This window comes from Lotus japonicus, chromosome 6 (assembly GCF_012489685.1).
Source record: "Lotus japonicus ecotype B-129 chromosome 6, LjGifu_v1.2".
NCBI classification, from domain to species: Eukaryota; Viridiplantae; Streptophyta; class Magnoliopsida; order Fabales; family Fabaceae; genus Lotus; species Lotus japonicus.
This window is the reverse complement of record NC_080046.1, coordinates 44,682,094-44,702,510: the sequence shown is the minus strand read 5'-3', so window position 1 is coordinate 44,702,510 and position 20,417 is coordinate 44,682,094. Positions and strand designations below refer to the sequence as shown.

At 33.6% G+C, this 20,417-nt stretch overlaps 3 protein-coding genes and 3 non-coding genes across 7 annotated transcripts; 1 reads left to right on the top strand and 5 right to left on the bottom strand.

The window, feature by feature from the left end:
- The first annotated feature begins 1,858 nt into the window (after positions 1-1,858).
- Positions 1,859-6,276, top strand: LOC130726178 (protein LHCP TRANSLOCATION DEFECT). The gene is made up of 2 exons (XM_057577407.1): positions 1,859-2,233; positions 5,901-6,276. The coding sequence occupies exons 1-2, from the start codon at positions 1,961-1,963 to the stop codon at positions 6,153-6,155; spliced, it is 528 nt and encodes a 175-aa protein (XP_057433390.1). The 5' UTR covers positions 1,859-1,960; the 3' UTR covers positions 6,156-6,276.
- On the bottom strand, positions 3,544-3,704 carry LOC130727191 (U1 spliceosomal RNA). Its single transcript, XR_009015219.1, has one exon. It is a non-coding gene; the product is annotated as a U1 spliceosomal RNA (small nuclear RNA).
- LOC130727189 (U1 spliceosomal RNA) lies at positions 4,400-4,560 on the bottom strand. The gene has a single exon (XR_009015217.1). It is a non-coding gene; the product is annotated as a U1 spliceosomal RNA (small nuclear RNA).
- On the bottom strand, positions 5,530-5,689 carry LOC130727187 (U1 spliceosomal RNA). The gene has a single exon (XR_009015215.1). It is a non-coding gene; the product is annotated as a U1 spliceosomal RNA (small nuclear RNA).
- Positions 6,277-7,050: 774 nt separating the features above from the next.
- On the bottom strand, positions 7,051-11,318 carry LOC130726142 (uncharacterized). Of its 2 annotated transcripts, XM_057577370.1 has the most exons (9): positions 11,121-11,316; positions 10,720-11,010; positions 10,500-10,612; positions 9,870-9,948; positions 9,449-9,477; positions 8,964-9,057; positions 8,618-8,707; positions 8,286-8,475; positions 7,051-7,524 (listed from the first exon to the last, which is right to left on the bottom strand). In XM_057577370.1, the coding sequence occupies exons 2-9, from the start codon at positions 10,861-10,863 to the stop codon at positions 7,100-7,102; spliced, it is 1,164 nt and encodes a 387-aa protein (XP_057433353.1). In that variant the 5' UTR covers positions 10,864-11,010; positions 11,121-11,316; the 3' UTR covers positions 7,051-7,099. The 2 variants fall into 2 exon arrangements, with proteins under 2 accessions (XP_057433353.1, XP_057433354.1); XM_057577371.1 differs by having other exon boundaries at positions 10,720-11,318.
- Positions 11,319-12,814: 1,496 nt separating this feature from the next.
- On the bottom strand, positions 12,815-15,852 carry LOC130725387 (F-box protein At3g62230-like). Its single transcript, XM_057576624.1, has 4 exons — positions 14,893-15,852; positions 14,443-14,499; positions 13,224-13,400; positions 12,815-13,117 (listed from the first exon to the last, which is right to left on the bottom strand). The coding sequence occupies exons 1-4, from the start codon at positions 15,850-15,852 to the stop codon at positions 12,815-12,817; spliced, it is 1,497 nt and encodes a 498-aa protein (XP_057432607.1).
- Positions 15,853-20,417: the final 4,565 nt, after the last annotated feature.

Sequence of the window (20,417 nt, the reverse complement as noted above, 5' to 3'; positions counted from 1 at the left end):
GTTACTCTGTATCACACACCTCAGTTTTATATGCCACTCTCTGCACTTGTTTCGCTAATCTTAGTGATGTGGGACTCCTCCAATTCATACAAGCAATTTAAAAGCTACTTCAGGTATTCAGTGCTCGAGTTCAATAACTAAACCACCACTTGTCAATTACCATCTCTTGCAAACACCTACTACTCTATAATCACTTCTCCATTCATTTGAATCTAGTATTGATTCATGCTCGGGCTTCATTTCTTTTGGGGATAAATATACATGATCCAAATTTGTATGCCTACACTTTGCCACTCCTTTAGCAGCATGGAAGATATACCATTGCATTGCAGATTCAAGGAGTCAGGGGGCTAATAATATTTGTTAAACTTTATATGCTTTTATGAAACTTGTACTGATCAGAGGTAAAAGAACTTGTGTTATGAAAAATGACACAGATCGTCTAATATTGACCCTGCATTTTGAAGTTGTTTATTCCATTATTGTGTACCTTAATTCCTTTAGGTGGGATTGAGAGTACTTAGAATTAGCAAATACATAGTTACGGTGCTAACAATCCAAAACTGCAACACACCATGGAACTTCATAGGACTTAATCTCATTAACTTAACGTTGTCATCAAAATTGACATGTCCATGTTCCTTACCAGTGTTATACTGAAAATCACTTTCATGTCCATGTACATTACAAAAAGCCAAAAACTTATATTTTAAAGAAATTGATCACCTTCCCGTTCAACTAGTGCTGCTGATACATGAATTTTTTTTAACCGGTGTGGGACATACAAGTTGCTTGAAATTTGCTTCTGGCTTAAACATAGAAATGAGTCCCATGTTTCCTACTTCAACCATCTGAGTGTCCCCAGCAAGCACAATTACCCCTACATTACATGGTTAGATTTTTAGCTTTCCTTGTCCTCCCTTGTGTTTGGAGCTGTTGAGTTTGGTGACAATGAACTTTTAGGTGATGGGCTGGGATTATCCTTCCCTATATATATATATCCTGGTTAACATTGCTCTTAGAATTTGGGATTCTTCCATAAAGTTTATTGTTTGCAACATTCAATTCATTAAACCCAGGCAATGAGGCAAGGTGGTATTCTCCTCCATAAACGAATCTGTGAGATTATTTGCATCATTCACTAGCGTATGTTTAACACATGAGCAAGAAAACACATGAGTAAGTCCCACACCGCTTAAAAAACATTTTCTAGCATCAACAACAGTAACACATACAGGTTTTAAATGGTAGGTTAACAGACACTACATTAAAAAAAATTGGCAATTTGTCTATTAAATGTAATTTATCTATTACCCCTTAAAAAAAATTTGGTATGTTTCTCTATAATAAACTTTTAAAATTTAAAATCTAGTCTTTTGTATTCTAAAAAATAACTGAGGATATCATATTCTCACATTTTTAATGGATAATGAAGGCCCCATTAGAGAGGTGCAAAATTGAATGATATGGGTAGGAAATTCAACTCCCCTTTTAAAATGATATAAAATTTGCCCACACCTTACTTTATCTTTTATCTCATTTACACATCATTTTTCTTACTACATAATCTATCATTCTTTCAATTATTTCCCTATAGTGTAGAGGTTCCTAAGGAGGTTTTCTCTATTATCGAGGATGATGTTATTGCCTCTATGACTTCTTTTTAATTCGAATGAAACCGAAATTCAAAAAAAATGTAGAGGAGGAGTGTGAGTAAAACATTTTTTAAAATTGTACAAAGACAAATAAATATGAACACAGTCCTTTATCTAAGCCCATATCACATAACATAAACGGCCCAAAATACTCCTGCCCACAGATACATGGAGATTGGAGCGGATGCAAAGCACTCTATCATTCCCTTGTCTGTCTTAGAGTTTCAGACATGTGGATGGATAAAACATGCAAGTGAAACTGGAAGAACATTAGAACACACTAAGGTTGGTCAAGAACTCTAGAAATGGCTTCTTCTATTGCATGCATCACCCACCAACCCATCACTTCAAGATTAAATTCCTTGCCTTCCCCAGTTTCTTCCTTGAATTTGGCTTCTGGGTTTCTGGGTATCAGAAGAAGAGTTGGGTGCCTCAGGCTCACTTCTTCAATTGGACCCTCCAATGGCTCCAAAGCCACATGCTGGTTCAGATTTGGGAAGAATGGTGTTGATGCTGAAGGTGCTGGCATTTATGGCAGCCAGTCCCGTGATGATTTTGACAGAGATGATGTTGAACAGGTTGGTAGCTAAAAGTGTTACTGTTCCTATTTATGTTAGTTGTCTCTAGAACTGTATCACTTTTGATTCTGGTATAGATGCTTTTTTCTGTTTGGTGTTTATAACTGAATAATGTTAGTTGTATTTGGTTGGAATTTTTTAATGCTACTATATATGGAAGATTTTGCTTATGCATTTCTGGTTTATGTTCTTGGACTGACTCTGATAATGTGAGAATAATTTTTGCTATGATTTTCAGTTTCATGAGAGGAACTTGGATAAATATTCATTCATGGTTCAATGTCTGAGTTGGCCAGAGTGAGAAATAAAAAAGTGTTCTTTTTCAGATTAAAAAAAATGAATGGGGAAGTGAAAAGGAAGTAATTGAAGAAGGAAAGCACCAGTAGTGAATTTAGATAAGTGATTTTGTATTTCTTCCTTATAGATGGAAATTTGGTTTGGGTTGGAGATGCAAATTGCTGTTATAAATATTAGCATATTGTGTCTATGGAAAAAGTTTCAATGCAAACTCCTTACATCTTAGGATCCTCTTAACAAAGAAATTTAATTTCCACATGAGAGGATCATAATCATTCTAATGCAAACTCAAACTCATCCTCCATTTTGTAAATAAAAAGACCTTATAAAAGCATCTCAACGAAACAGTTGTCCTGGAATCACTGTCTTCAACACTATCAAAATGACTAGATATTTGCTCAAAACTGTTATTTGTAAATGACACCAAAATAGGATCAGTTTATCAGCAATTTGTTTGTCAATGATTATATTGGTACGCAAGCCTAAATATATCAACTAAGGCAAACTAGATAACACTTAAACTTGAATTGGACTTGAAAAAACTTAAACTAGCCTGTAAGAGTTGGATCTCTCCAGGTGCTCCAAGGTTGATGATGATTCAATTGACCATATTCTTTTGATTTTTAATTTGGAGAAGTTGCACATTTAAAAAACCAGTGTGACTACTAAAGGAGTCAATTATAGTTCTTAGAGATGCTTATGTGCGGCATTATGTATCATGTAGAGTGTCCATGTAGCAAGGCTTCATGAGATCGGCTAAGTTGTGGCGTTATAGAAAAGTCCAAGGGTGTTATCAATAAATAGGAATAACATATTTGTTTCATGATATTCAAAGACTATACAGTGTACTGTTGTTGCTTTCTTTATTGTATCTGGGTGAAAAGTTTTCTTGGGGGTATTTGTTGTTAATTGAATTCCTTATCCTACTTGAGAAGGGGTGTTTCTCAACCTCTCTAATTATTATGAATAATCATATATTGTTTTCCAAAATAAAACTTAAAACTAGAATTGGACAGGGGCCGCGCGTACGCAGGCCCCCACTACCACAAATTATGATGTAGGCTCCACCACTTGGGTAGACCTTAGACTAGCACCCCTCCTTAAGTGCAATGGAGGTCACTAGTCTAGGCCATGGGTCTTCCTGATCCCCCATTGACCCCATCCAGGTAAGTATGTTTCTCTGTATAACGCACTTCAGTTTTATATCTCATTCTCTTCACTTCCTTGACTAATGTTTATGATGTGGGACTTATTGAAACAATGCACTTTAAAAGCTAGTATAAGTGTTGTTAACATTCTTGCTAAAAGGTGTCAGTCTCTATCTGGAATGACTATAAATATAATTAAGAGTCTTTACCTCTCCTTCTATGCACTACGGTAATGATTCCACTGGCATTATGGCCTTTACTACAACATTTGTGATTTCATATTTACTACAACAATGTTCTTCACAGATCAAATGGTTTCATGAATTGGATTTCACTTGTAATTCACTTGACTATCTACAGGGTGTGCTCGGGGTAGAGGTTTAAGTATTTTGATTTAATTTCTTTTCTTTCTATTAGGTGGAATAGAATGGTCTCCACTATGAGTCTATGACTAACCAGTAAAACTTTATTTGATTTTGGATTTTTTTGTCACATTTGATTTGGGTTGGAATTGCTGTTTTGATGTGTGTTTAATTTGTTTTGTTCTTATCCCAACTCAAAATAACATGGAGTCTGCCTCCATTTTGTAAAGACAAATTTTGTGATTAGTTTTCTGCTAAAAACTTTTATTTGTAAATGGATCAGCTCATCAGCATTGTTTGTCAACAACTTTTTGGGATGCAAGCCTAATTATACTAGATAACACTTGAACTAGAACAGGATAGGGGCCGCGCGAACGCAGGCCCCCACTACCACAAATTATGATGTAGGCTCCACCACTTGGGTAGACCTTAAGCTAGCACCCCTCCCAAGTGCAATGGAGGTCACTAGCCTAGGCCATGGGCCTTCTTGATCACCCATTGACCCCATCCAGGTAAGTATGTTGCTATGAGTCACAGACCTCAGTTTTATATCCCAACCTCTTCACTTCTTTGGCAAATGTTAACAATGTGGGACTTATTGTAACCAGCGCTTTGAAAAGTATTACAAGTGTTGTGAACATTCTTGCTGAAATGTGTCTGTGCCCAGGATAGAAATCTAGGGGTAGAAGTTTAAGTATTTTGATTTAATTTATTTCCTTTCTAAGAGGTGAAATAGAACTGTTTCCACTATGACTGTAACCCGTAAAACTTAATTAGATTTGGGTTTTTTTTTTTGTCACAATTTCAATTTGATAAGGGTTGGAATTTGATAGGATTCCTATTTCTACATCATTGCCACATGAGGAGTTGATCCATAATAGGACAAATAGGCCTAGAATCTTTCAGGTGTATTCTAGAAGGGGTAAGAAGGGAAATAGTGGCTAAGTTAGTTAGGAGAGGTGACAGGTGGGGAATGAGAGCTGGCAAGTCAGTATCTGAATATAAGGAATAGGAGAGGGAATGTTGAGGATACCTTTAGATATTATAGTATTGAGAATGATTAGGAAGTGCTAACTTCCTAAGCGGAGCTCTGCTCTGAGTCAGGGAATTAAAGGAGATTTCTCCATTCCTTCTGTAATCCATTTTGCAAGTTCAATAAAGCTCTCAGATATATTTCTTGTTCTCATTTCCTTACTGTTTTCCATAGTTCAGCGATCTGGGTCCTAACAGAATTGCTGTATTGTTGTGTTTAAATTTGTCTATTTTAAACCAACTTAAATTTACATTGTCCTTCATTTTGTAAAGATAAATTTTGTGAAACCACACCTTGAACACTATAAAAATGATTAGTATTCTGCTCAAAACTTTTGTTTGTTAATGAGACCAGAAGAGGATCACCTCATCAGCATTTTGGCTGTCAACAATTATTTTGGTATTTAAATCTAAATCTTAAGTCATCATACTAAAAAACACTTAAACTAGAACTGGACAGGGGCTGCGCGAACGCAGGCCCCCACTACCACAAATTATGATGTAGGCTCCACCACTTGGGTAGACCTTAGACTAGCACCCCTCCCAAGTGCAATGGAGGTCACTAATCTAGGCCATGGGCCTTCTTGATCACCCATTGACCCCATCCAGGTAAGTATGTTGCTATGTATCACATACCTCAGTTTTATATCTCAATCTCTTCACTTTATTGGCAAATGTTAACAATGTGGGACTCATTTAAACAAGTTCTTTAAGAAGTATTACAGGTTTTGTTAACATTCTTGCTGAAATGTTTGGAATAGAAATAGAAAATGCTCTTATGATAAAACAGTGGTAAGAAACTTCATGTTTACATTTAATCTTTTGCAGTACTTCAACTATATGGGGATGCTCGCAGTTGAGGGAACATATGATAAGATGGAAGCTCTTCTAAGCCAAAAGATCCACCCTGTGGACATCCTACTGCTGTTAGCTGCGTCAGAAGGTGACATGCCCAAAATTGAGGAACTCTTGAGAGCGGGGGCGAAATATGATGTTAGAGATGGAGATGGAAGAACAGCACTGGACAGAGCTAATGATGAAGTTAAAGATTTCATTCTTAATTTTTCAGTGCAGAGGGCATGATTAGTTTGTTGCTATTGTATGCCGGTTCAGCAGCACAGTTGTTTACATTATGATAACTTCTTTACTATGCCAATCTAAAAGTTTTGGTTTGATTACGTCTTAATAATCAGCATATATTCTCATGATTATACTTAGACAGGGTATAACATTCATAAAGTAGTTACTGCATTACATGAGGGCAATATGGAATTATGGATTGAGGTGTGATGCCAACTGCATACTGTGCATGTAGCACTGGTGCTGTAAAGAGCCATACCCAGAGCGAAGTTTCACATGCAGTTGGCATCGCACCTCAATCCATAATTCCATATTGCCCTCTAAATTGAAGTAGTCGCTTTAGAAACTGAAGTAAGCTTATTCTAATTTTCTCATGAGTTTTTTCTATATCAATATATGACCATATACAAGTAGTTTATCTTCAAATTTTTCTAGAATAAATTATCCATAGGCTATTATAAAAATTATTCTGCACAGATGATTGCCAAAATATTAGAAGTTCATATCTATTCTTAAAATTGGAATTACGAGCCCTACATAACAAAGCATATAATTTAAGTAGATATTACAAGTTCACTGAACATTTTAATTTTATCTAGTTAAGTTTCAACTTTCACGCAAATTACCTCACATTCCTCACAAATATATCACCTCTGGCATTTACATTTCCCTTTAAGCGAGTAGATATCATATAAAAGTCATATAGAATATGATGTTCATGGAATTTTCTTTAGTCCTTCATATTTCAAGCCAGTGAACGGAGACTGAAGCTAGAATCAAGTTTACTAAGCTCATCGGAAGTCAGTAAGTTTTACATGCATAAAATCAAGTTTTCTTGCGATGAAGCTATCACCAAAAGATTGACCACACTACCTAGTCCCACTGTTAAATTAGTGCATTAAGAACCGAGAAATTCCCAATATGCTTGCATTAAAAACTATCAGTGTTTAAAAAAAACTATCCTTTGCATTTATATTAGCAAGTACATTTGCAAGTGAATCCCTTGTGTCATCTTTTGTTTGATCACTTTGATTTCCCATGGAATGAAATGCCTTGACATTGCTAGTAAACACAGGAATACTTTGTGCATTTTGTGGAGCTGATGTAGGATTCTTTATTGACACAAATGCCACCTTCTTTAAACCAGAGTGACGTTGTGAAAATTCATGCAAGCCACCCTCTTGTGAAGATTCGCCAAACGAGGGTTTTGCAGTACCATCACTTTCTCCACACTCCTTACTACATAAAGTCTCATTGCCATAATCAATTTGCGATGAGCCTGTCAACAAATCAGTATTCATGTCCTTGACATGAGAGGCATCTTCTCTGGCAGTAGGGTCTGTTTCAACTCTCTCTGAGACACGTTGATCATCTGCACAAGACAAATTTCGGAGCCTTGGTTAAACTTAATGTCTAGTGACTTTAAAATATTTAACTTTAGTTATACACAAGGGGATGAGTGTAAGCAGTAAGGAGAGGGAAAATATAACACCTAATATATCTCTACTGAGTAATTACAATCCCAGCTTGTACCATAAAACTTAAACTTGAACCTGTGACATTATCACGGTAATTTACCCATATACCCAACTACATCAACAAATGCTAACTTTCTCATATTTTTTTCATACAAGATTATATACATCGAGAGTAATTACATCTTTTTTCTAAAATTTCTAATTCAAAGGTACTAAGTAGTCTTTGATCACATGCTCATAGCCTTCATATAGAATGTGAAACCAAACAAGAATACTTTGGTCGTGATTGAACAAAAATCTGATTTTTATATAAATACTAATCTTAAGGTGATAAAATGAAGAAAAACGAGTTGCAGCAACTTAACAGTCTAGCTGCTGTACAGAGTTGTCAATTTGTGATCTTGGATGTGACACGCCCACACAACAAACAATTAGACTCAAACCAGACTTTCATTACAGTAACAGTGACTACAAAGTAATAAACGAACAGATTACTTTCACCAACTGAACTTAACAAGAGAAGATATTGAATACAAGTCATATCAACAAGACATTTGTTATTAAAAACTGAACTACACACCACACAGTTAAATATAAAAACAAAGAAGAACACTAAGTGAAGATGGAACAGCAGAAATTAGTACATGGTTCTTACCCCCAAGAATAGACATGATACTAGAATAGTTGACACCAGATGCTTGAACAGAGAAATTTCCACCAGAGTTCTCAATTTGATTTTCACTCTCCCACTTATGCTTTGTCTCAAGTAATATAAATTTATCTGATTCCCATACGCACTTTAATGTCACAAAATCAGCACTTACTGGGTAGAACTCTCTAAAAACCTGCTTCAGTAGTATATATCAGAAGAGATGGAGACAGACTAGATTAACATGTCAAATATAATTTTTTATTCATATCCATCTCTACGCAAAAACATATATGAAGTATAAACATTGAACTTTAGTGGAACAACTACCAACTAACCTCTACTTTCTCATGAGATATTTTTATTGATTGCTTCTTTCTAGACAGGGAAGAAACCATGTTGAACAATGAAACAACATCAAGTAAGATCTGTACAAGGAAGAAAAGGTTTGATTAACTAAATCAGTACAGCTATATCTCGAGCAAGATAAATTCACAATCACAGAGATAAAACGTGCTTCTTAAAAAGAAATTGTCTATCCAATGCCAGCCTAATATTAATATCACTTTACTTTCTAGTTAATTTACAGATAAACTCTTCACCAATATTCAGCATGAAACAACTTCCAATTTAACGATGATACGACCTAGATTAAATTATAATACATAAACATGGGAGACTTACTTGTTGAACCAAAACTCGAAGACGTGCTAGCAAGGCCATAATTGTTACAGAAAATCCCATAAAAAAGGATCGAGCAAACAATACAGATATTTCACTATTAAATAGTCAAGGAAAGAAATTACGAAGGAATCTTAACATATGACTCTTAAAATGTTCAAGAAGCATGTGCTAAATGCTACTGGCACTGAAGAAGAAAACAGTTCCTAAGAGATTGCATGTGATATTTTACAAAGTATGCAGCAAAAACATGACTCAATGATAATTTATTACATTAGTGATTAGACAACTGTAACCAACAATTTTTGGGAACTGCTTCAGAAACTTGAAACTGAAATAAATATAATATAGGAGCTTATGAAGGGAAGGGGAGAAGATATCATGGCTGGAAGTATGAATTAAGTAGTTCCCATTAAACAAAGATAGAGCAGTACATATATGCAAACTACATGATAGAAGTATATCACATGATATGAGTAGTAGGATACGTTGCAGCCTTCAGTATTGCTTCAACCATCTGCATGGGAAAACAAAACATCAATTGAAATAAGAGAACAGGCTCCGGAAGAAATAAACAATCTAATGTTAAATCTATCATGATCTATATTCTATAGGGGTAAAATTCCCATAAGAGTCCATTAAAATGTGTGAAGTCCTCATAGTCATACTGTATTCACGGCAAGAGCATGTAGTTAATGAGCCAACACAGTACAAAACACAATGATCTTAATTCACAAAGGAAGTAATGAACACAGTAAGTAAAATCACTTAGGGCCCATGTGGTTTCCATTTGAATTTTAATTGCAAGCATGTCCCATTGTTCCACTTTGTTTCCGGTTTTCAAAGTTTTGTATAGTTCACTATTTGGAAATTAAAATGAAAACCAAACAAGTTTAGCCAAGATTTCACCTCTGACAGTAATCGTGCAGCTCCTAAAAGGCGCTCCAAAAAATTATGCTTTTCACCATCGCATTTTCTCCTTTTCAAGCTGTCATGGTCATGAAACAGTAAGTATAACAATATTTTTATACACAAGACAAAACCTACAATATCATCACATAGCACTGGAGAAATCAAACATAAATATTTCAAAAGGCAGCAACAAACTGATAGACAAGAAAGAAGCATGATACATTCAATACTTAATTATTTAACCATGAATGTACATCATGCAGATCTAAATAATGGTCTATAGAATCAAATCACTTCACATGGGATTTATAAATTGTCACTTTAAAAGTTTTCCACTTTCTTCCCTATAAGACGTGTTTGCCCTATTGAAATACAAGGAAAAGACATACAAATTTGAAATTTTTTTTTTATACAAATATTACCCCATGTCAATGTGCTAGGCTAGACACAAGGAAACAAATTTTCCCCTCATTCAGTCATTTGAAATATCAAACATTTGAAATATCAGCAGCAAACACACTCTAAAAGCAGTCACATTGTCAGTTATCTAGATTTATCTAATTGAATTTCTATACATGAACTTCAAAAAACAAAAGAAAGAAGCTACAATAAATAACATAAACCTACCTCTCTAAAAGATGAACCTTCTGTTTTGGCCTATCTCCTTTGATAACAAGGAAACATGATGTAACAAGCTCTTCCAAGTTTGCAGATTGCAGAAGCCTCAAATCCCTTCTCACCTAACATTTACCATCAAACACACAAAAAACCCAGAACATGAAAACTCAAATTCCAATGAAAATACACATGTTCCATTCAATTTTCAATGCAAATAATCACTACACACCTTCAAGAGACGCTGGAAATAGCCACAGCGGCGGTGCTGGTTCTTGTTCTTGTAAACCATTCTATGAAGGATGCCACACTCGGATTGTAGCTGCGAAAGCATACATGTTATCCTTCCCTCAATTGTTTCGAATTCGGTACCCATTGAGTTCTAGGTCCGTTTGCTTCGGCGGCGCGGTGGAGGACCGGGAGAGCACGGCGGCGCAGTGGAGGAGGACCAACGCCGATGACCGACGACAGCTAAGCTATGCCACATTAGCTGATTGTAGGGGACTTTGTCCCTTGTTTTGTTCTGGGCCCGGCCCATATGGAATGAAGACCAATTAAATTTCTGTTTTCTCTTTTTAAATTTCTCTCTTTACTGTGGTGACCTATAAGTGTTGATAAATGATAATTGTGTACCTTCTCGTGCCGCCTTCCTTGCGAAGAAGTCCGCTGTGTTGTTTTGTTCCCTTGGCAGAGAATTGAGCTTCAATTGCCACTCCCGCTGAAACCATTCCCTGACATCCAGAATTGTCTCACGATCCCAGAAGGAGTCAACCACCACCGGAGCTTGGAGGATATGACGTCAACCACCATCTGCTGTTTATGAATTTGTTATACATCAATTTTTGTACCGGTTTATGACTATTTAAATATTGTGTCACGTGAGGATTTGCGCTTTTAAAATTTGCCCAGACTTCATAAAAATCTTGACTTCGCCACTGGACAACGGCGATGTCCTGACGCGACGACGAGGAAAGCGCAGAGGAGAGAGGTCGATGGTGGAGAGGTTGCCGCCGTTATCCGAGCTCAGGCGGTGCAGTAGAGTATCGACGGTGAGGGTAATGGAGTAGACATATATGGTTTTATTTGAGTTTATTTGAGATTAAAAATAATGATTTTTTAGCTATTTTGGAGAATATATATATATAATTTTTAGAGATTTTAAGAGAATCATAATCTTCAGTGTGTTTGGTTACACAGAATTAAAATCATTTTCTTTATCTTCTCTCTTATCTATTATAATAACAATTTCTAATCAAAGTAAGTTTTTCAAATAAATAATTTGTTTTCAGCTTTTTATTAAAATTATAATTTTTTATAATGGTGAAACAAACTTAAAATTAAAAAAAAATTGAAAAATTGATTTTTCTTTTAAAAGAACTAAAACAAACACACTCATTACTATTGGCGAGTTCAATGGCACCTCGAATGTTTTTTGTGTGTGATATCTACACTAGGTGACCGAATATATTTTTGTCCTAATTTAAGTTATAATTTTCAAATTTTGGTTAAAAGAAAAGGAAGAGGTATATTTTCTAGTTGAAAAGATCAAGGACTTAATAAAATAATAACATATTGTCATTAGGTCCTTATGTTAAAAAGTTTCCAGGTAAATCTTTTGGGCTAAAGTTTAAAGAACTAACTCTCATTAATTATGTAGCAAGTTTAAGATTGTTTAAAAGCTAGTCGAAATTTATATCTACACCCATGTTTTGATAAAGGAAATAGCTTGGATAAGTTATTGAAAGAATACTTAAGGTTAGCTTGAATAGACTAAAGAAAGACAAATTGAAATTAGCTAAGAGAGGCTAGAACAAAACTACTTGATTTAGCTTGAAGAGACGAAGGCAATACTTGTATCTTTGGAGAAGTTAGTGAAAAATACCTTATGTAAAATTTGCTTCTGTGAGTATTTGGCGGTGCTAGAGAAGAAAGATCATGGGAGAGAACATGTTTCTACTGTTAACTTCCCAAAATGACCCAATTGACAAGACCTCTTCAATAGAGAAAATTATATGTTTTAGAAGTTGAAGATGGAACTCTTCATCAAAGGAAATCACCTTTGACATGTGGGAAGTAATCATTGACGGAGACTATATATACTACTATCCTATAGCTCATGGTATCCCTATATAAAGTTCCTTTTGAATTATCTCCAACCTGCTTCAAAAACCTTTAGGTATAGGATCGATAGAAGTCTGCATATAATATTCAAAATAGAATAAAATGTTTAAACATTATTGATACATTAATTCCCGAAATAGTCAAACCATATGTCTTAAGCATAAAAAACCACAAGAAATAAAGAAGCATAACACAACACTCTCAACTCAATATGTGAATGATATCTGCAAATTGCTTGAAGCCCTTGGAGTTGTCATCAAATATTCTTCCACGTCTTTGTAATTTGGCGTATAATCAACCATATAATCATCATCTTTTCCCTTTAGCACATTGACAATAATTTTTTCCAAGACACTCCCATAACGAATAAGATAGTAAAGCACAAGAAGCTCATTCGTACTCCCCCTAAAGTTATTCACCTCCACCATCTTCAGAGTTGAGGCCAAGCATCCATGAGTGATTAAATTGTCCTTCCAGTCTCCTCTGTTATCAGCATACCCTCCAGTATTCTGTAATGTACACAAGCATGCAACATGGTATCATAACAAACTTTCTACATAGCACGCGCGCTCACACACACATATATATAGATAGATAGAGATCATTGATACTCACATAATCGAAGACTGTTTTTGAGACTATCTCAAGGGTGAGGCATTCTAACATAGGACAGCTATTGAGCAAGAACACGCTTCCTAAAAGTTCATGATCGCCTAAACTTGTTTTCATGATCAAGTGTTTTGCATTCATGTCTCGTTCTGTACGTAGCGGGTTCGGTCCGGCAGGAAGAATCTTTCATATAAAAAGTAATTAAGCATTTAAAACCATAAATAACAATATATGTAGCATGACATCAATGATGCAAAGATTAAGCATGTACCGATAATTAGTTTTAATGGAAGTTTTGAATTATTAAAGTAAAATATGCTTGAAGTGCTTTCATCATAATATGTCACAAAATGATATTTCTAATATACACACTTAATCACGGCAGGGTGGCATATATATATAGCTAGTTCCTGTTACCTAACAAAAAGTCATCCATATTAATTATACTTTAGGGGCATATACACATGGTGGAAATATCTTCTCTATATATATTGTTTCATGTTTACTTACTCAATAATCTACTCTACTCAAAGATACTGTGGAATTCACTTGTATTTTTCTTTCTTGGTAAATTAAGGGTGAAAGAACACTACCAATACTCTAAAGCAAGCATATTATACAAGTCTTAATTATAGTGCTTAGTGGTAGTGTATTTACATGATCAATTGCAAGTGAAGATTTTTAGAAGAGGAAAATCATGCTTTCTGAACCAAACCCCATTAAAAAAATGAAAATTTTGGGTGGGCACAATTAATGAGGAACTTCTTGAGAGAGTAATAATGAATGTCATATATAATATGTGATGTGATGAGGAGTAAGAAATGAAGAGAAAATCAGGTGTATGTGGAGTATTTGTGTAGTTTAGTGTCTATGTATCATATTACTTATACAATCGTGAAATGTAAGTCATAGTTATTAAAGATCTGACTCAACCTAAAATGTACCTCAATAACTGAGGATTTTACTTCCTATATATAAGAGTTATTTATCTTGTCATATCTTTAGTCCATATGACATCAACTTCTCAACACACTTCCTCACGCTCGGGACTAGACATCTGGAGTGTGGGATTTGAAGAAATGAACATGATCTAAGATATGCTATAATATCATATTGAAAATTGGAGGTTTAACTCAACCCAAAAGGTATATCAAAAGTTGAGGATTAACTTCTCATATATAAGAGTTATCTTGATCATATGTTTAAGAAATGTGAGACTTCTCACCAACACTACAGTGTGGACACCCATGAATACCAACATATTCTCTTTATCTTTCTTTTCCTAATCACATCACATCATATATCACTTATATCACTATCTCTATTTACTTTCTTTCTTTCTCTCCCATTTTTATTTTTGTTTCTAGCTAGAGTCTAGACATCTAATGGTATCGGCCAAACATAGGGATTTTGATTTATGGACACTTGATTTTATATTTCTATCTCTCTTCTTTTCATATCACATCATATATCATATTTCTATCATAATCTCACAAGGTGGAGGTGGGATTGAAGTGCAAATCACACAATTTTCCTAACTTTAACCATTAACAAAATCAATCAGTTGCACTTCTGACATATTTACTTAAGCTTCTATAACAAATTTGATAAGAAGACATAAAACAAACAAGTAAAACAGAAGTGAAAAACATACCTCGAGTATGAAAGTGCATACCGTCAGAACCTTAACAAGGTAGAGATCTTGAATTAGATTGTATGTACTAAAAGCAACATCACCATGCATGAGATCAAGGCCAAAGTAAAGATCTGCTTCTTCCATTGCTAAGGAGCTTTGAATTTCAAAAAGTTTCATTACCCCAGAATACTTGAAAAAAACAAGATTGGGGGCTTTTATTTTGAACAATCTCCACCCATCATAGGAACAATCACGAACAATAAGCCTTCTCAGCCTCAAGTCATTATCACCACAAAATTCATATAGGCCTAATTTGTTCCAACACCTTTCCAAGCTGAAACTCTCAATCATCTTACAATTTGATAGCAGAGTTGTGATGAGAGTTTGTGTCACTTCCATCCAGCCAAGAGAAATTTCTTTGAGCACATTCCAATTAATCAAATTAGTTTCACGTAAACTACAATCAAACAACTTCAAAGACTCAAGGCTCTTATGCTTATAAACATGTGTTGGTAACTCAAATTTGTTCTTCATGTCATCTTCTGTAGGAAGTGGTTCCTCTGGGGCCCAAAAGGGACGAGAAAAATTGGGGACTGAGTCAAAATCAGGATGAGCAAAATCAAGGGTCAAATCTTTGACCCCATTTTGTGTGGCAAAGGTCACACACATTTTTATGATCTCACCAACTTCTTTAGGCTTTGATAACTTCAAAGAGAACTTCTCCACCAAAGTAGAGTGCTCTTTGTTCTTTTTGTTATCAAGCCAGTGTCTGATGAAGTTAAGAAATTCATATCTTTGGATTCTTCTTATGTAGAAGAGCTGATCAAATTTAACAAAGAAAAACTCATTGAACTCAATGTTTGATGTTTTGTCCCATATGTGTAGCCAACGTTTGGAAAGAATTGAAGTTCTTGCAGCTTCCTTGAAAGGAAGAAGGGAAATTATAACTAGAAGCAAAGCATCGGGCAACACAGAAAACATATCCAAGCTTTCGGCCATAACTTGGGAGAGAGAGAGAGAGAAGGAGAAGGAGAAGGAAAGGCAATGGATGCAATCGAATGAAATGTCTATCTAATGGCATATCGCATATATATAGAGACAAGTAAACAATTATAAAATTTCAATAATGTTAATTTTTTTTGGTACATTAATGTTAATATTTAAAGTAGGTTAAATCAAAATCAATTAATTCTATTATTATTATTATTATTTTGATGGAACAATTAATTCTATTATTAAATGCACAAATTAATTCTATTATTAAATGCACATTAATTTTTAAAGTCACAGTCAAAGGATATATATATATATATATATATATATATATATATATATAATTAATGAACAAAATTATATATAATGTATTATGCGAATGATGAGAATAAATATTGTTATATCTCATCATAAATGATAAACATTAAAATTCACATAATTCAATATTTTAATTTTGACCATTATAATTAAATCTAATAATCATAATTTATTTCTATTATTCTTATATAATGAGAGTGTTATTACTAGGTTTTTCTAACGTAATATTCAAAGATAAGGACGTGATATATTTAATGCACTTTTTTTTTGAAAGTTTTAATGCACGTAAATTTTATTATATATAGTAATATGATAAATTGGGCATTTATGAAAAATAATTAATGGCCACGCGTAATTTTTAATGGATAATATCAAAACTATACTACTACTATAGATTAAGAGGAAATCAATGTTATTACTAAATGCATATTCTTAAGGTGATTTTTTCTTACTTTATTGAATTAACATTTGACTTATAACTTAAAGAGTTTAATGGATATGCACTGATAGTGTAAAATAGTTTTACACAGTCATCCAATCAAAGCATGCCACATAGGAGAGATAATTACATTTGACTTTAATTTTAATTAAAAGAATAAGATATTTTCTGATTTGGCGGAATTCAATTGGATGTCTGTGTAAAACTATTTTACACTGTCAGTGCATATCCATTAAACTCTAACTTAAATGATATCAATCACAATATTAGATGAATATTGAAAACATTTTTATCTATATTACTCTTATCATTCATCAAATACGTGGTAAATGACAACATTAAATACATAACTTTAAAGTATAAGAGAAAATAGTTAATGTGTGTAATTTGTTTTTTATTGCATCCAATTTATTTCTGCCATATTAAATAGTTATTCATATTTCAACTAAAATTAAAAAGAAATGTAACTGCTTGGTCCTATGTGGTTGGATGCTAGTTTTTTGCACTATCAATGCATTTTCACTCATCTTAAGGGTCTGTTTGATGATCAGGACATGATATAATATGTGAAAAGGATAGCAACAAGATAGGATAAGAGTAGGATAGACTCTTATCATATCTTGTTTTTGAGGTGCACATGATAATGACATGATATGATAAAGAAAAATGTATTAAATTTATATTTTAATAAAAAATACATTTAAGAATTGATCATTCTATTAAATTTAAATTTTCATACATTTTCATGAATGGGTCTATATTTTAAAATAACTCAAATTAATTTAAATTTTATTAATTAGCCTATTTTATTGTTTTGAAGATAGCCTATATTTTAAATAAAATTATGCAATTAACCAATTGGTTTTCACTTAGTTGTGACACATGATAATTAACAATAAAAGTTAACTAAATTAAAAATATTATTATTTCAAAAGTATTTTATATTTAAATTATAAATTATTATATAAGTAGATAAATAATTTTAAATAATAGAAGATGAAAATAGAAAATTAGTCTACTACTATTAAAAAATCAATATTTGTAACCAATTGATTTTCACTTAGTTGTGACACGTTATAAATAATAAAAATTAACTGAATTAAAAATATTATTATTTCAAAATTAATTTATATTTAAATTATTATATAAGTAGATAAATAATTTTTAAATAATAGGAGATGAAAATATTAAATTAGTATATTTCAATTAATAAATCAATATTTGTAAGTGAGCAGTCTATTTTACTATTTATTAATAATAATTTTTTTATTTTTTATTTTAGGTAAATTAATATTTTTATATTTATTAATTAATATGATTATAAATTATATAATATTAAAATAAATTAATTTGGAGTTAGGATACTGAAAGAAAATTTATAACTGATATCATATTATGTTTTATCTTAGCTCACCCCTCAGGATAACTTTTACACATGATGGACATAATATATAGGATCAGAGACATGATAATGCTATCTTATCCTGCTGACGCAACAAATAACAGATAACAACATGATATATCCGGTCATATTCTATCCTGTCCTGACCACCAAACAGACCCTAAATCTCAAAGTATAATATTAATTTGGCTTAAATACTCTTTTGGTCCTTGAAATTGTAAAAGGAAACAAACCCGGTCCTTGTAAAATTTTAGCGTTAAAATTGTTTTTTTAATCTAATTAAGTCATTTTGCTCAGTTTTGACTAATCATGTCCAGTGGCAAGCCAAGTCAATTAAGGATGGTCACGTGGACTTTTTCACATCAATTTTAGTCTCTTGAAAAATATTTTAATCAATTTTAGTCTCTGTTCTTCAACTTTCCTCTTCCTTCATAACTCAAATCCTTAAAGCCAGAAATTCAAAACCCTAATAAAACTATATGTTCATCATATTCACCTTGTTCTTCCTTTTGAATTTATGAGATTTGAGTTATCGAGGAAGAAGAAGAAGATGAAGGTGGAAGAACATGGCCTGAAATTGATTAATTCTTTTTTCAAAAGACTAAAATTGATTTGAAAAAGTCCACATGGTCGTTCTTATCTGACTAGGCTTGTCACTGGATCGTTGACCGGTCAAAATTGAGCAAAATGACTTCATTAGTTTTAAAAAAAAAATTAGGGACCCAATTTGATGCGAAATTTTTACAAGGACCAGATTTGATTCACTTTACAATTTCAATGACAAAAAGGTTATTTCAGTCTTTTTTGTTTGTTCTGGGCTTATCCCCTCACATTATCAAAAAAAAATATTAATTTTGTTTTTAGTGTGAGATCACATGTATTATTTTCGTTTGTGGAGGTTCAGCTTATTCTCGGCCTGCAAAGCATGGATGAATAAATGTTTCTGATTTAGTTTTTCTTTTATAAGCAAAGTTTGCATTAATGGGAGTACAGGGGGTACTTAACCCTTAATACATAGTAGAGATAAAAACAAAATAAAAACAAAGAAGCTACCCTTAATGTTTCTTATTTTGTGATCGTGGAGTCTCCTTATGTGAGTTAGGGACGCTCCTGTGCGGAATATGAATTTATTTCTTATATTCTAATGTAAAAAATTGATTTAAAACACAGAATAAAATGATATCTAGCGTCGTTTGTGACGCCCAAACTTGTGATGCAAATTTAGTTCTACTGATACATTACTTGACAAGAAATTTAAAACTTTTTCTTTATTAAACACAACATCAAGACTTAGATATATCTCCGAATTAAAATTTCTAATTATAAACTTCCTTAAGTTGTACAGTCAAGGAGTAAATCCTGGTGTACACAAAATGCATGATCTTGAATCCTAAGTTCTTACCCACCGATAGCTACCATGGCTTAATAGCTTCGGCGCACAAAACTCGATCTACGCCCAGAGTCTTGCCTGACGTCTCTCAACAACACCATCTCCATCCTCAATGCCTGTCACTGATAAAAGAGGAGGAAAAAAAAAACAACAGAGGGGTGAGAAGCATTCCAACTCAATCCCATCAGGGAATAATGTAACATAAATGAGCAACACATAAACAGATATATACAGCAATTGATTACATCAACAGTAACCAGACATCAGAATCAGATGGCTTTGCTCACGGAGCCAAAGCAAATCTTGTCCACAGGACCAAGATATCGTTCTTGCTCACGGAGCCAAGAAATCCTTGTCCACGGGACCAAGGGAATCCCTTAGGATCATTCTTGCTCACGAAGCCAAGAGAAATCATGCGCGCCCATCCTTGCTCACGGAGCCAAGGAACAATCATCAACCACGCCTCTGCTCACGGAGCCAGCAGGTCACATAAGCTTGCCCGCGGGGCCAAGACTTATCCATAAACATTACCTTGCTCACGGAGCCCAGGGAAATATATCAAGATAATCCGAATCAGAGTTGTAAACAGCATATGTTCATCCAGTAAATCTCACAATTCACATGACTCATCAAAGTCACATATCTTCAGCCACATGCACCATTAAAATCACAAACCATCATCAATGTCACATAGCATCAATCTCAAATATCATAAATATCCTTATATCACAAATCATCATTCTATGATATCACCAATATCATCAATCTCAAGTACCATCATCTATGTGTATAAACAACCAATCAATCACATAATTCATATAGTGAATCATTTAAATAATCAGGGTTAGGATCAAATCACATAAATCATCGTGAAGTACTTATCAATTCAGTCATCATAATCACATTGCCAATCAATAACATAAATCATATAAGTTAAGGAAAATTCACAACAAGAATCAAAAAACAGGCAAGGGACCTAATGAGGGTCCAATACTCATTTATTCGTATTATTCACCCATCAT

Excerpts from the sequence above, each read along its gene's own strand:
- LOC130726178 (XM_057577407.1), top strand. The coding sequence starts at position 1,961 with ATGGCTTCTTCTATTGCATGCATCACCCACCAACCCATCACTTCAAGA. Across the intron at positions 2,234-5,900 it reads ACAGAGATGATGTTGAACAG|TACTTCAACTATATGGGGAT; the intron begins GTTGGTAGCTAA and ends AATCTTTTGCAG.
- LOC130726142 (XM_057577371.1), bottom strand. The coding sequence starts at position 10,863 with ATGGGTACCGAATTCGAAACAATTGAGGGAAGGATAACATGTATGCTT. Across the intron at positions 10,613-10,719 it reads ATTTCCAGCGTCTCTTGAAG|GTGAGAAGGGATTTGAGGCT; the intron begins GTGTGTAGTGAT and ends GGTAAATGTTAG. Across the intron at positions 9,478-9,869 it reads CTGCACGATTACTGTCAGAG|ATGGTTGAAGCAATACTGAA; the intron begins GTGAAATCTTGG and ends TTTCCCATGCAG.
- LOC130725387 (XM_057576624.1), bottom strand. The coding sequence starts at position 15,852 with ATGGCCGAAAGCTTGGATATGTTTTCTGTGTTGCCCGATGCTTTGCTT. Across the intron at positions 13,401-14,442 it reads GTGTCCACACTGTAGTGTTG|ATTCTTCCTGCCGGACCGAA; the intron begins GTGAGAAGTCTC and ends TTTATATGAAAG. Across the intron at positions 13,118-13,223 it reads CAAAAACAGTCTTCGATTAT|AATACTGGAGGGTATGCTGA; the intron begins GTGAGTATCAAT and ends TGTACATTACAG.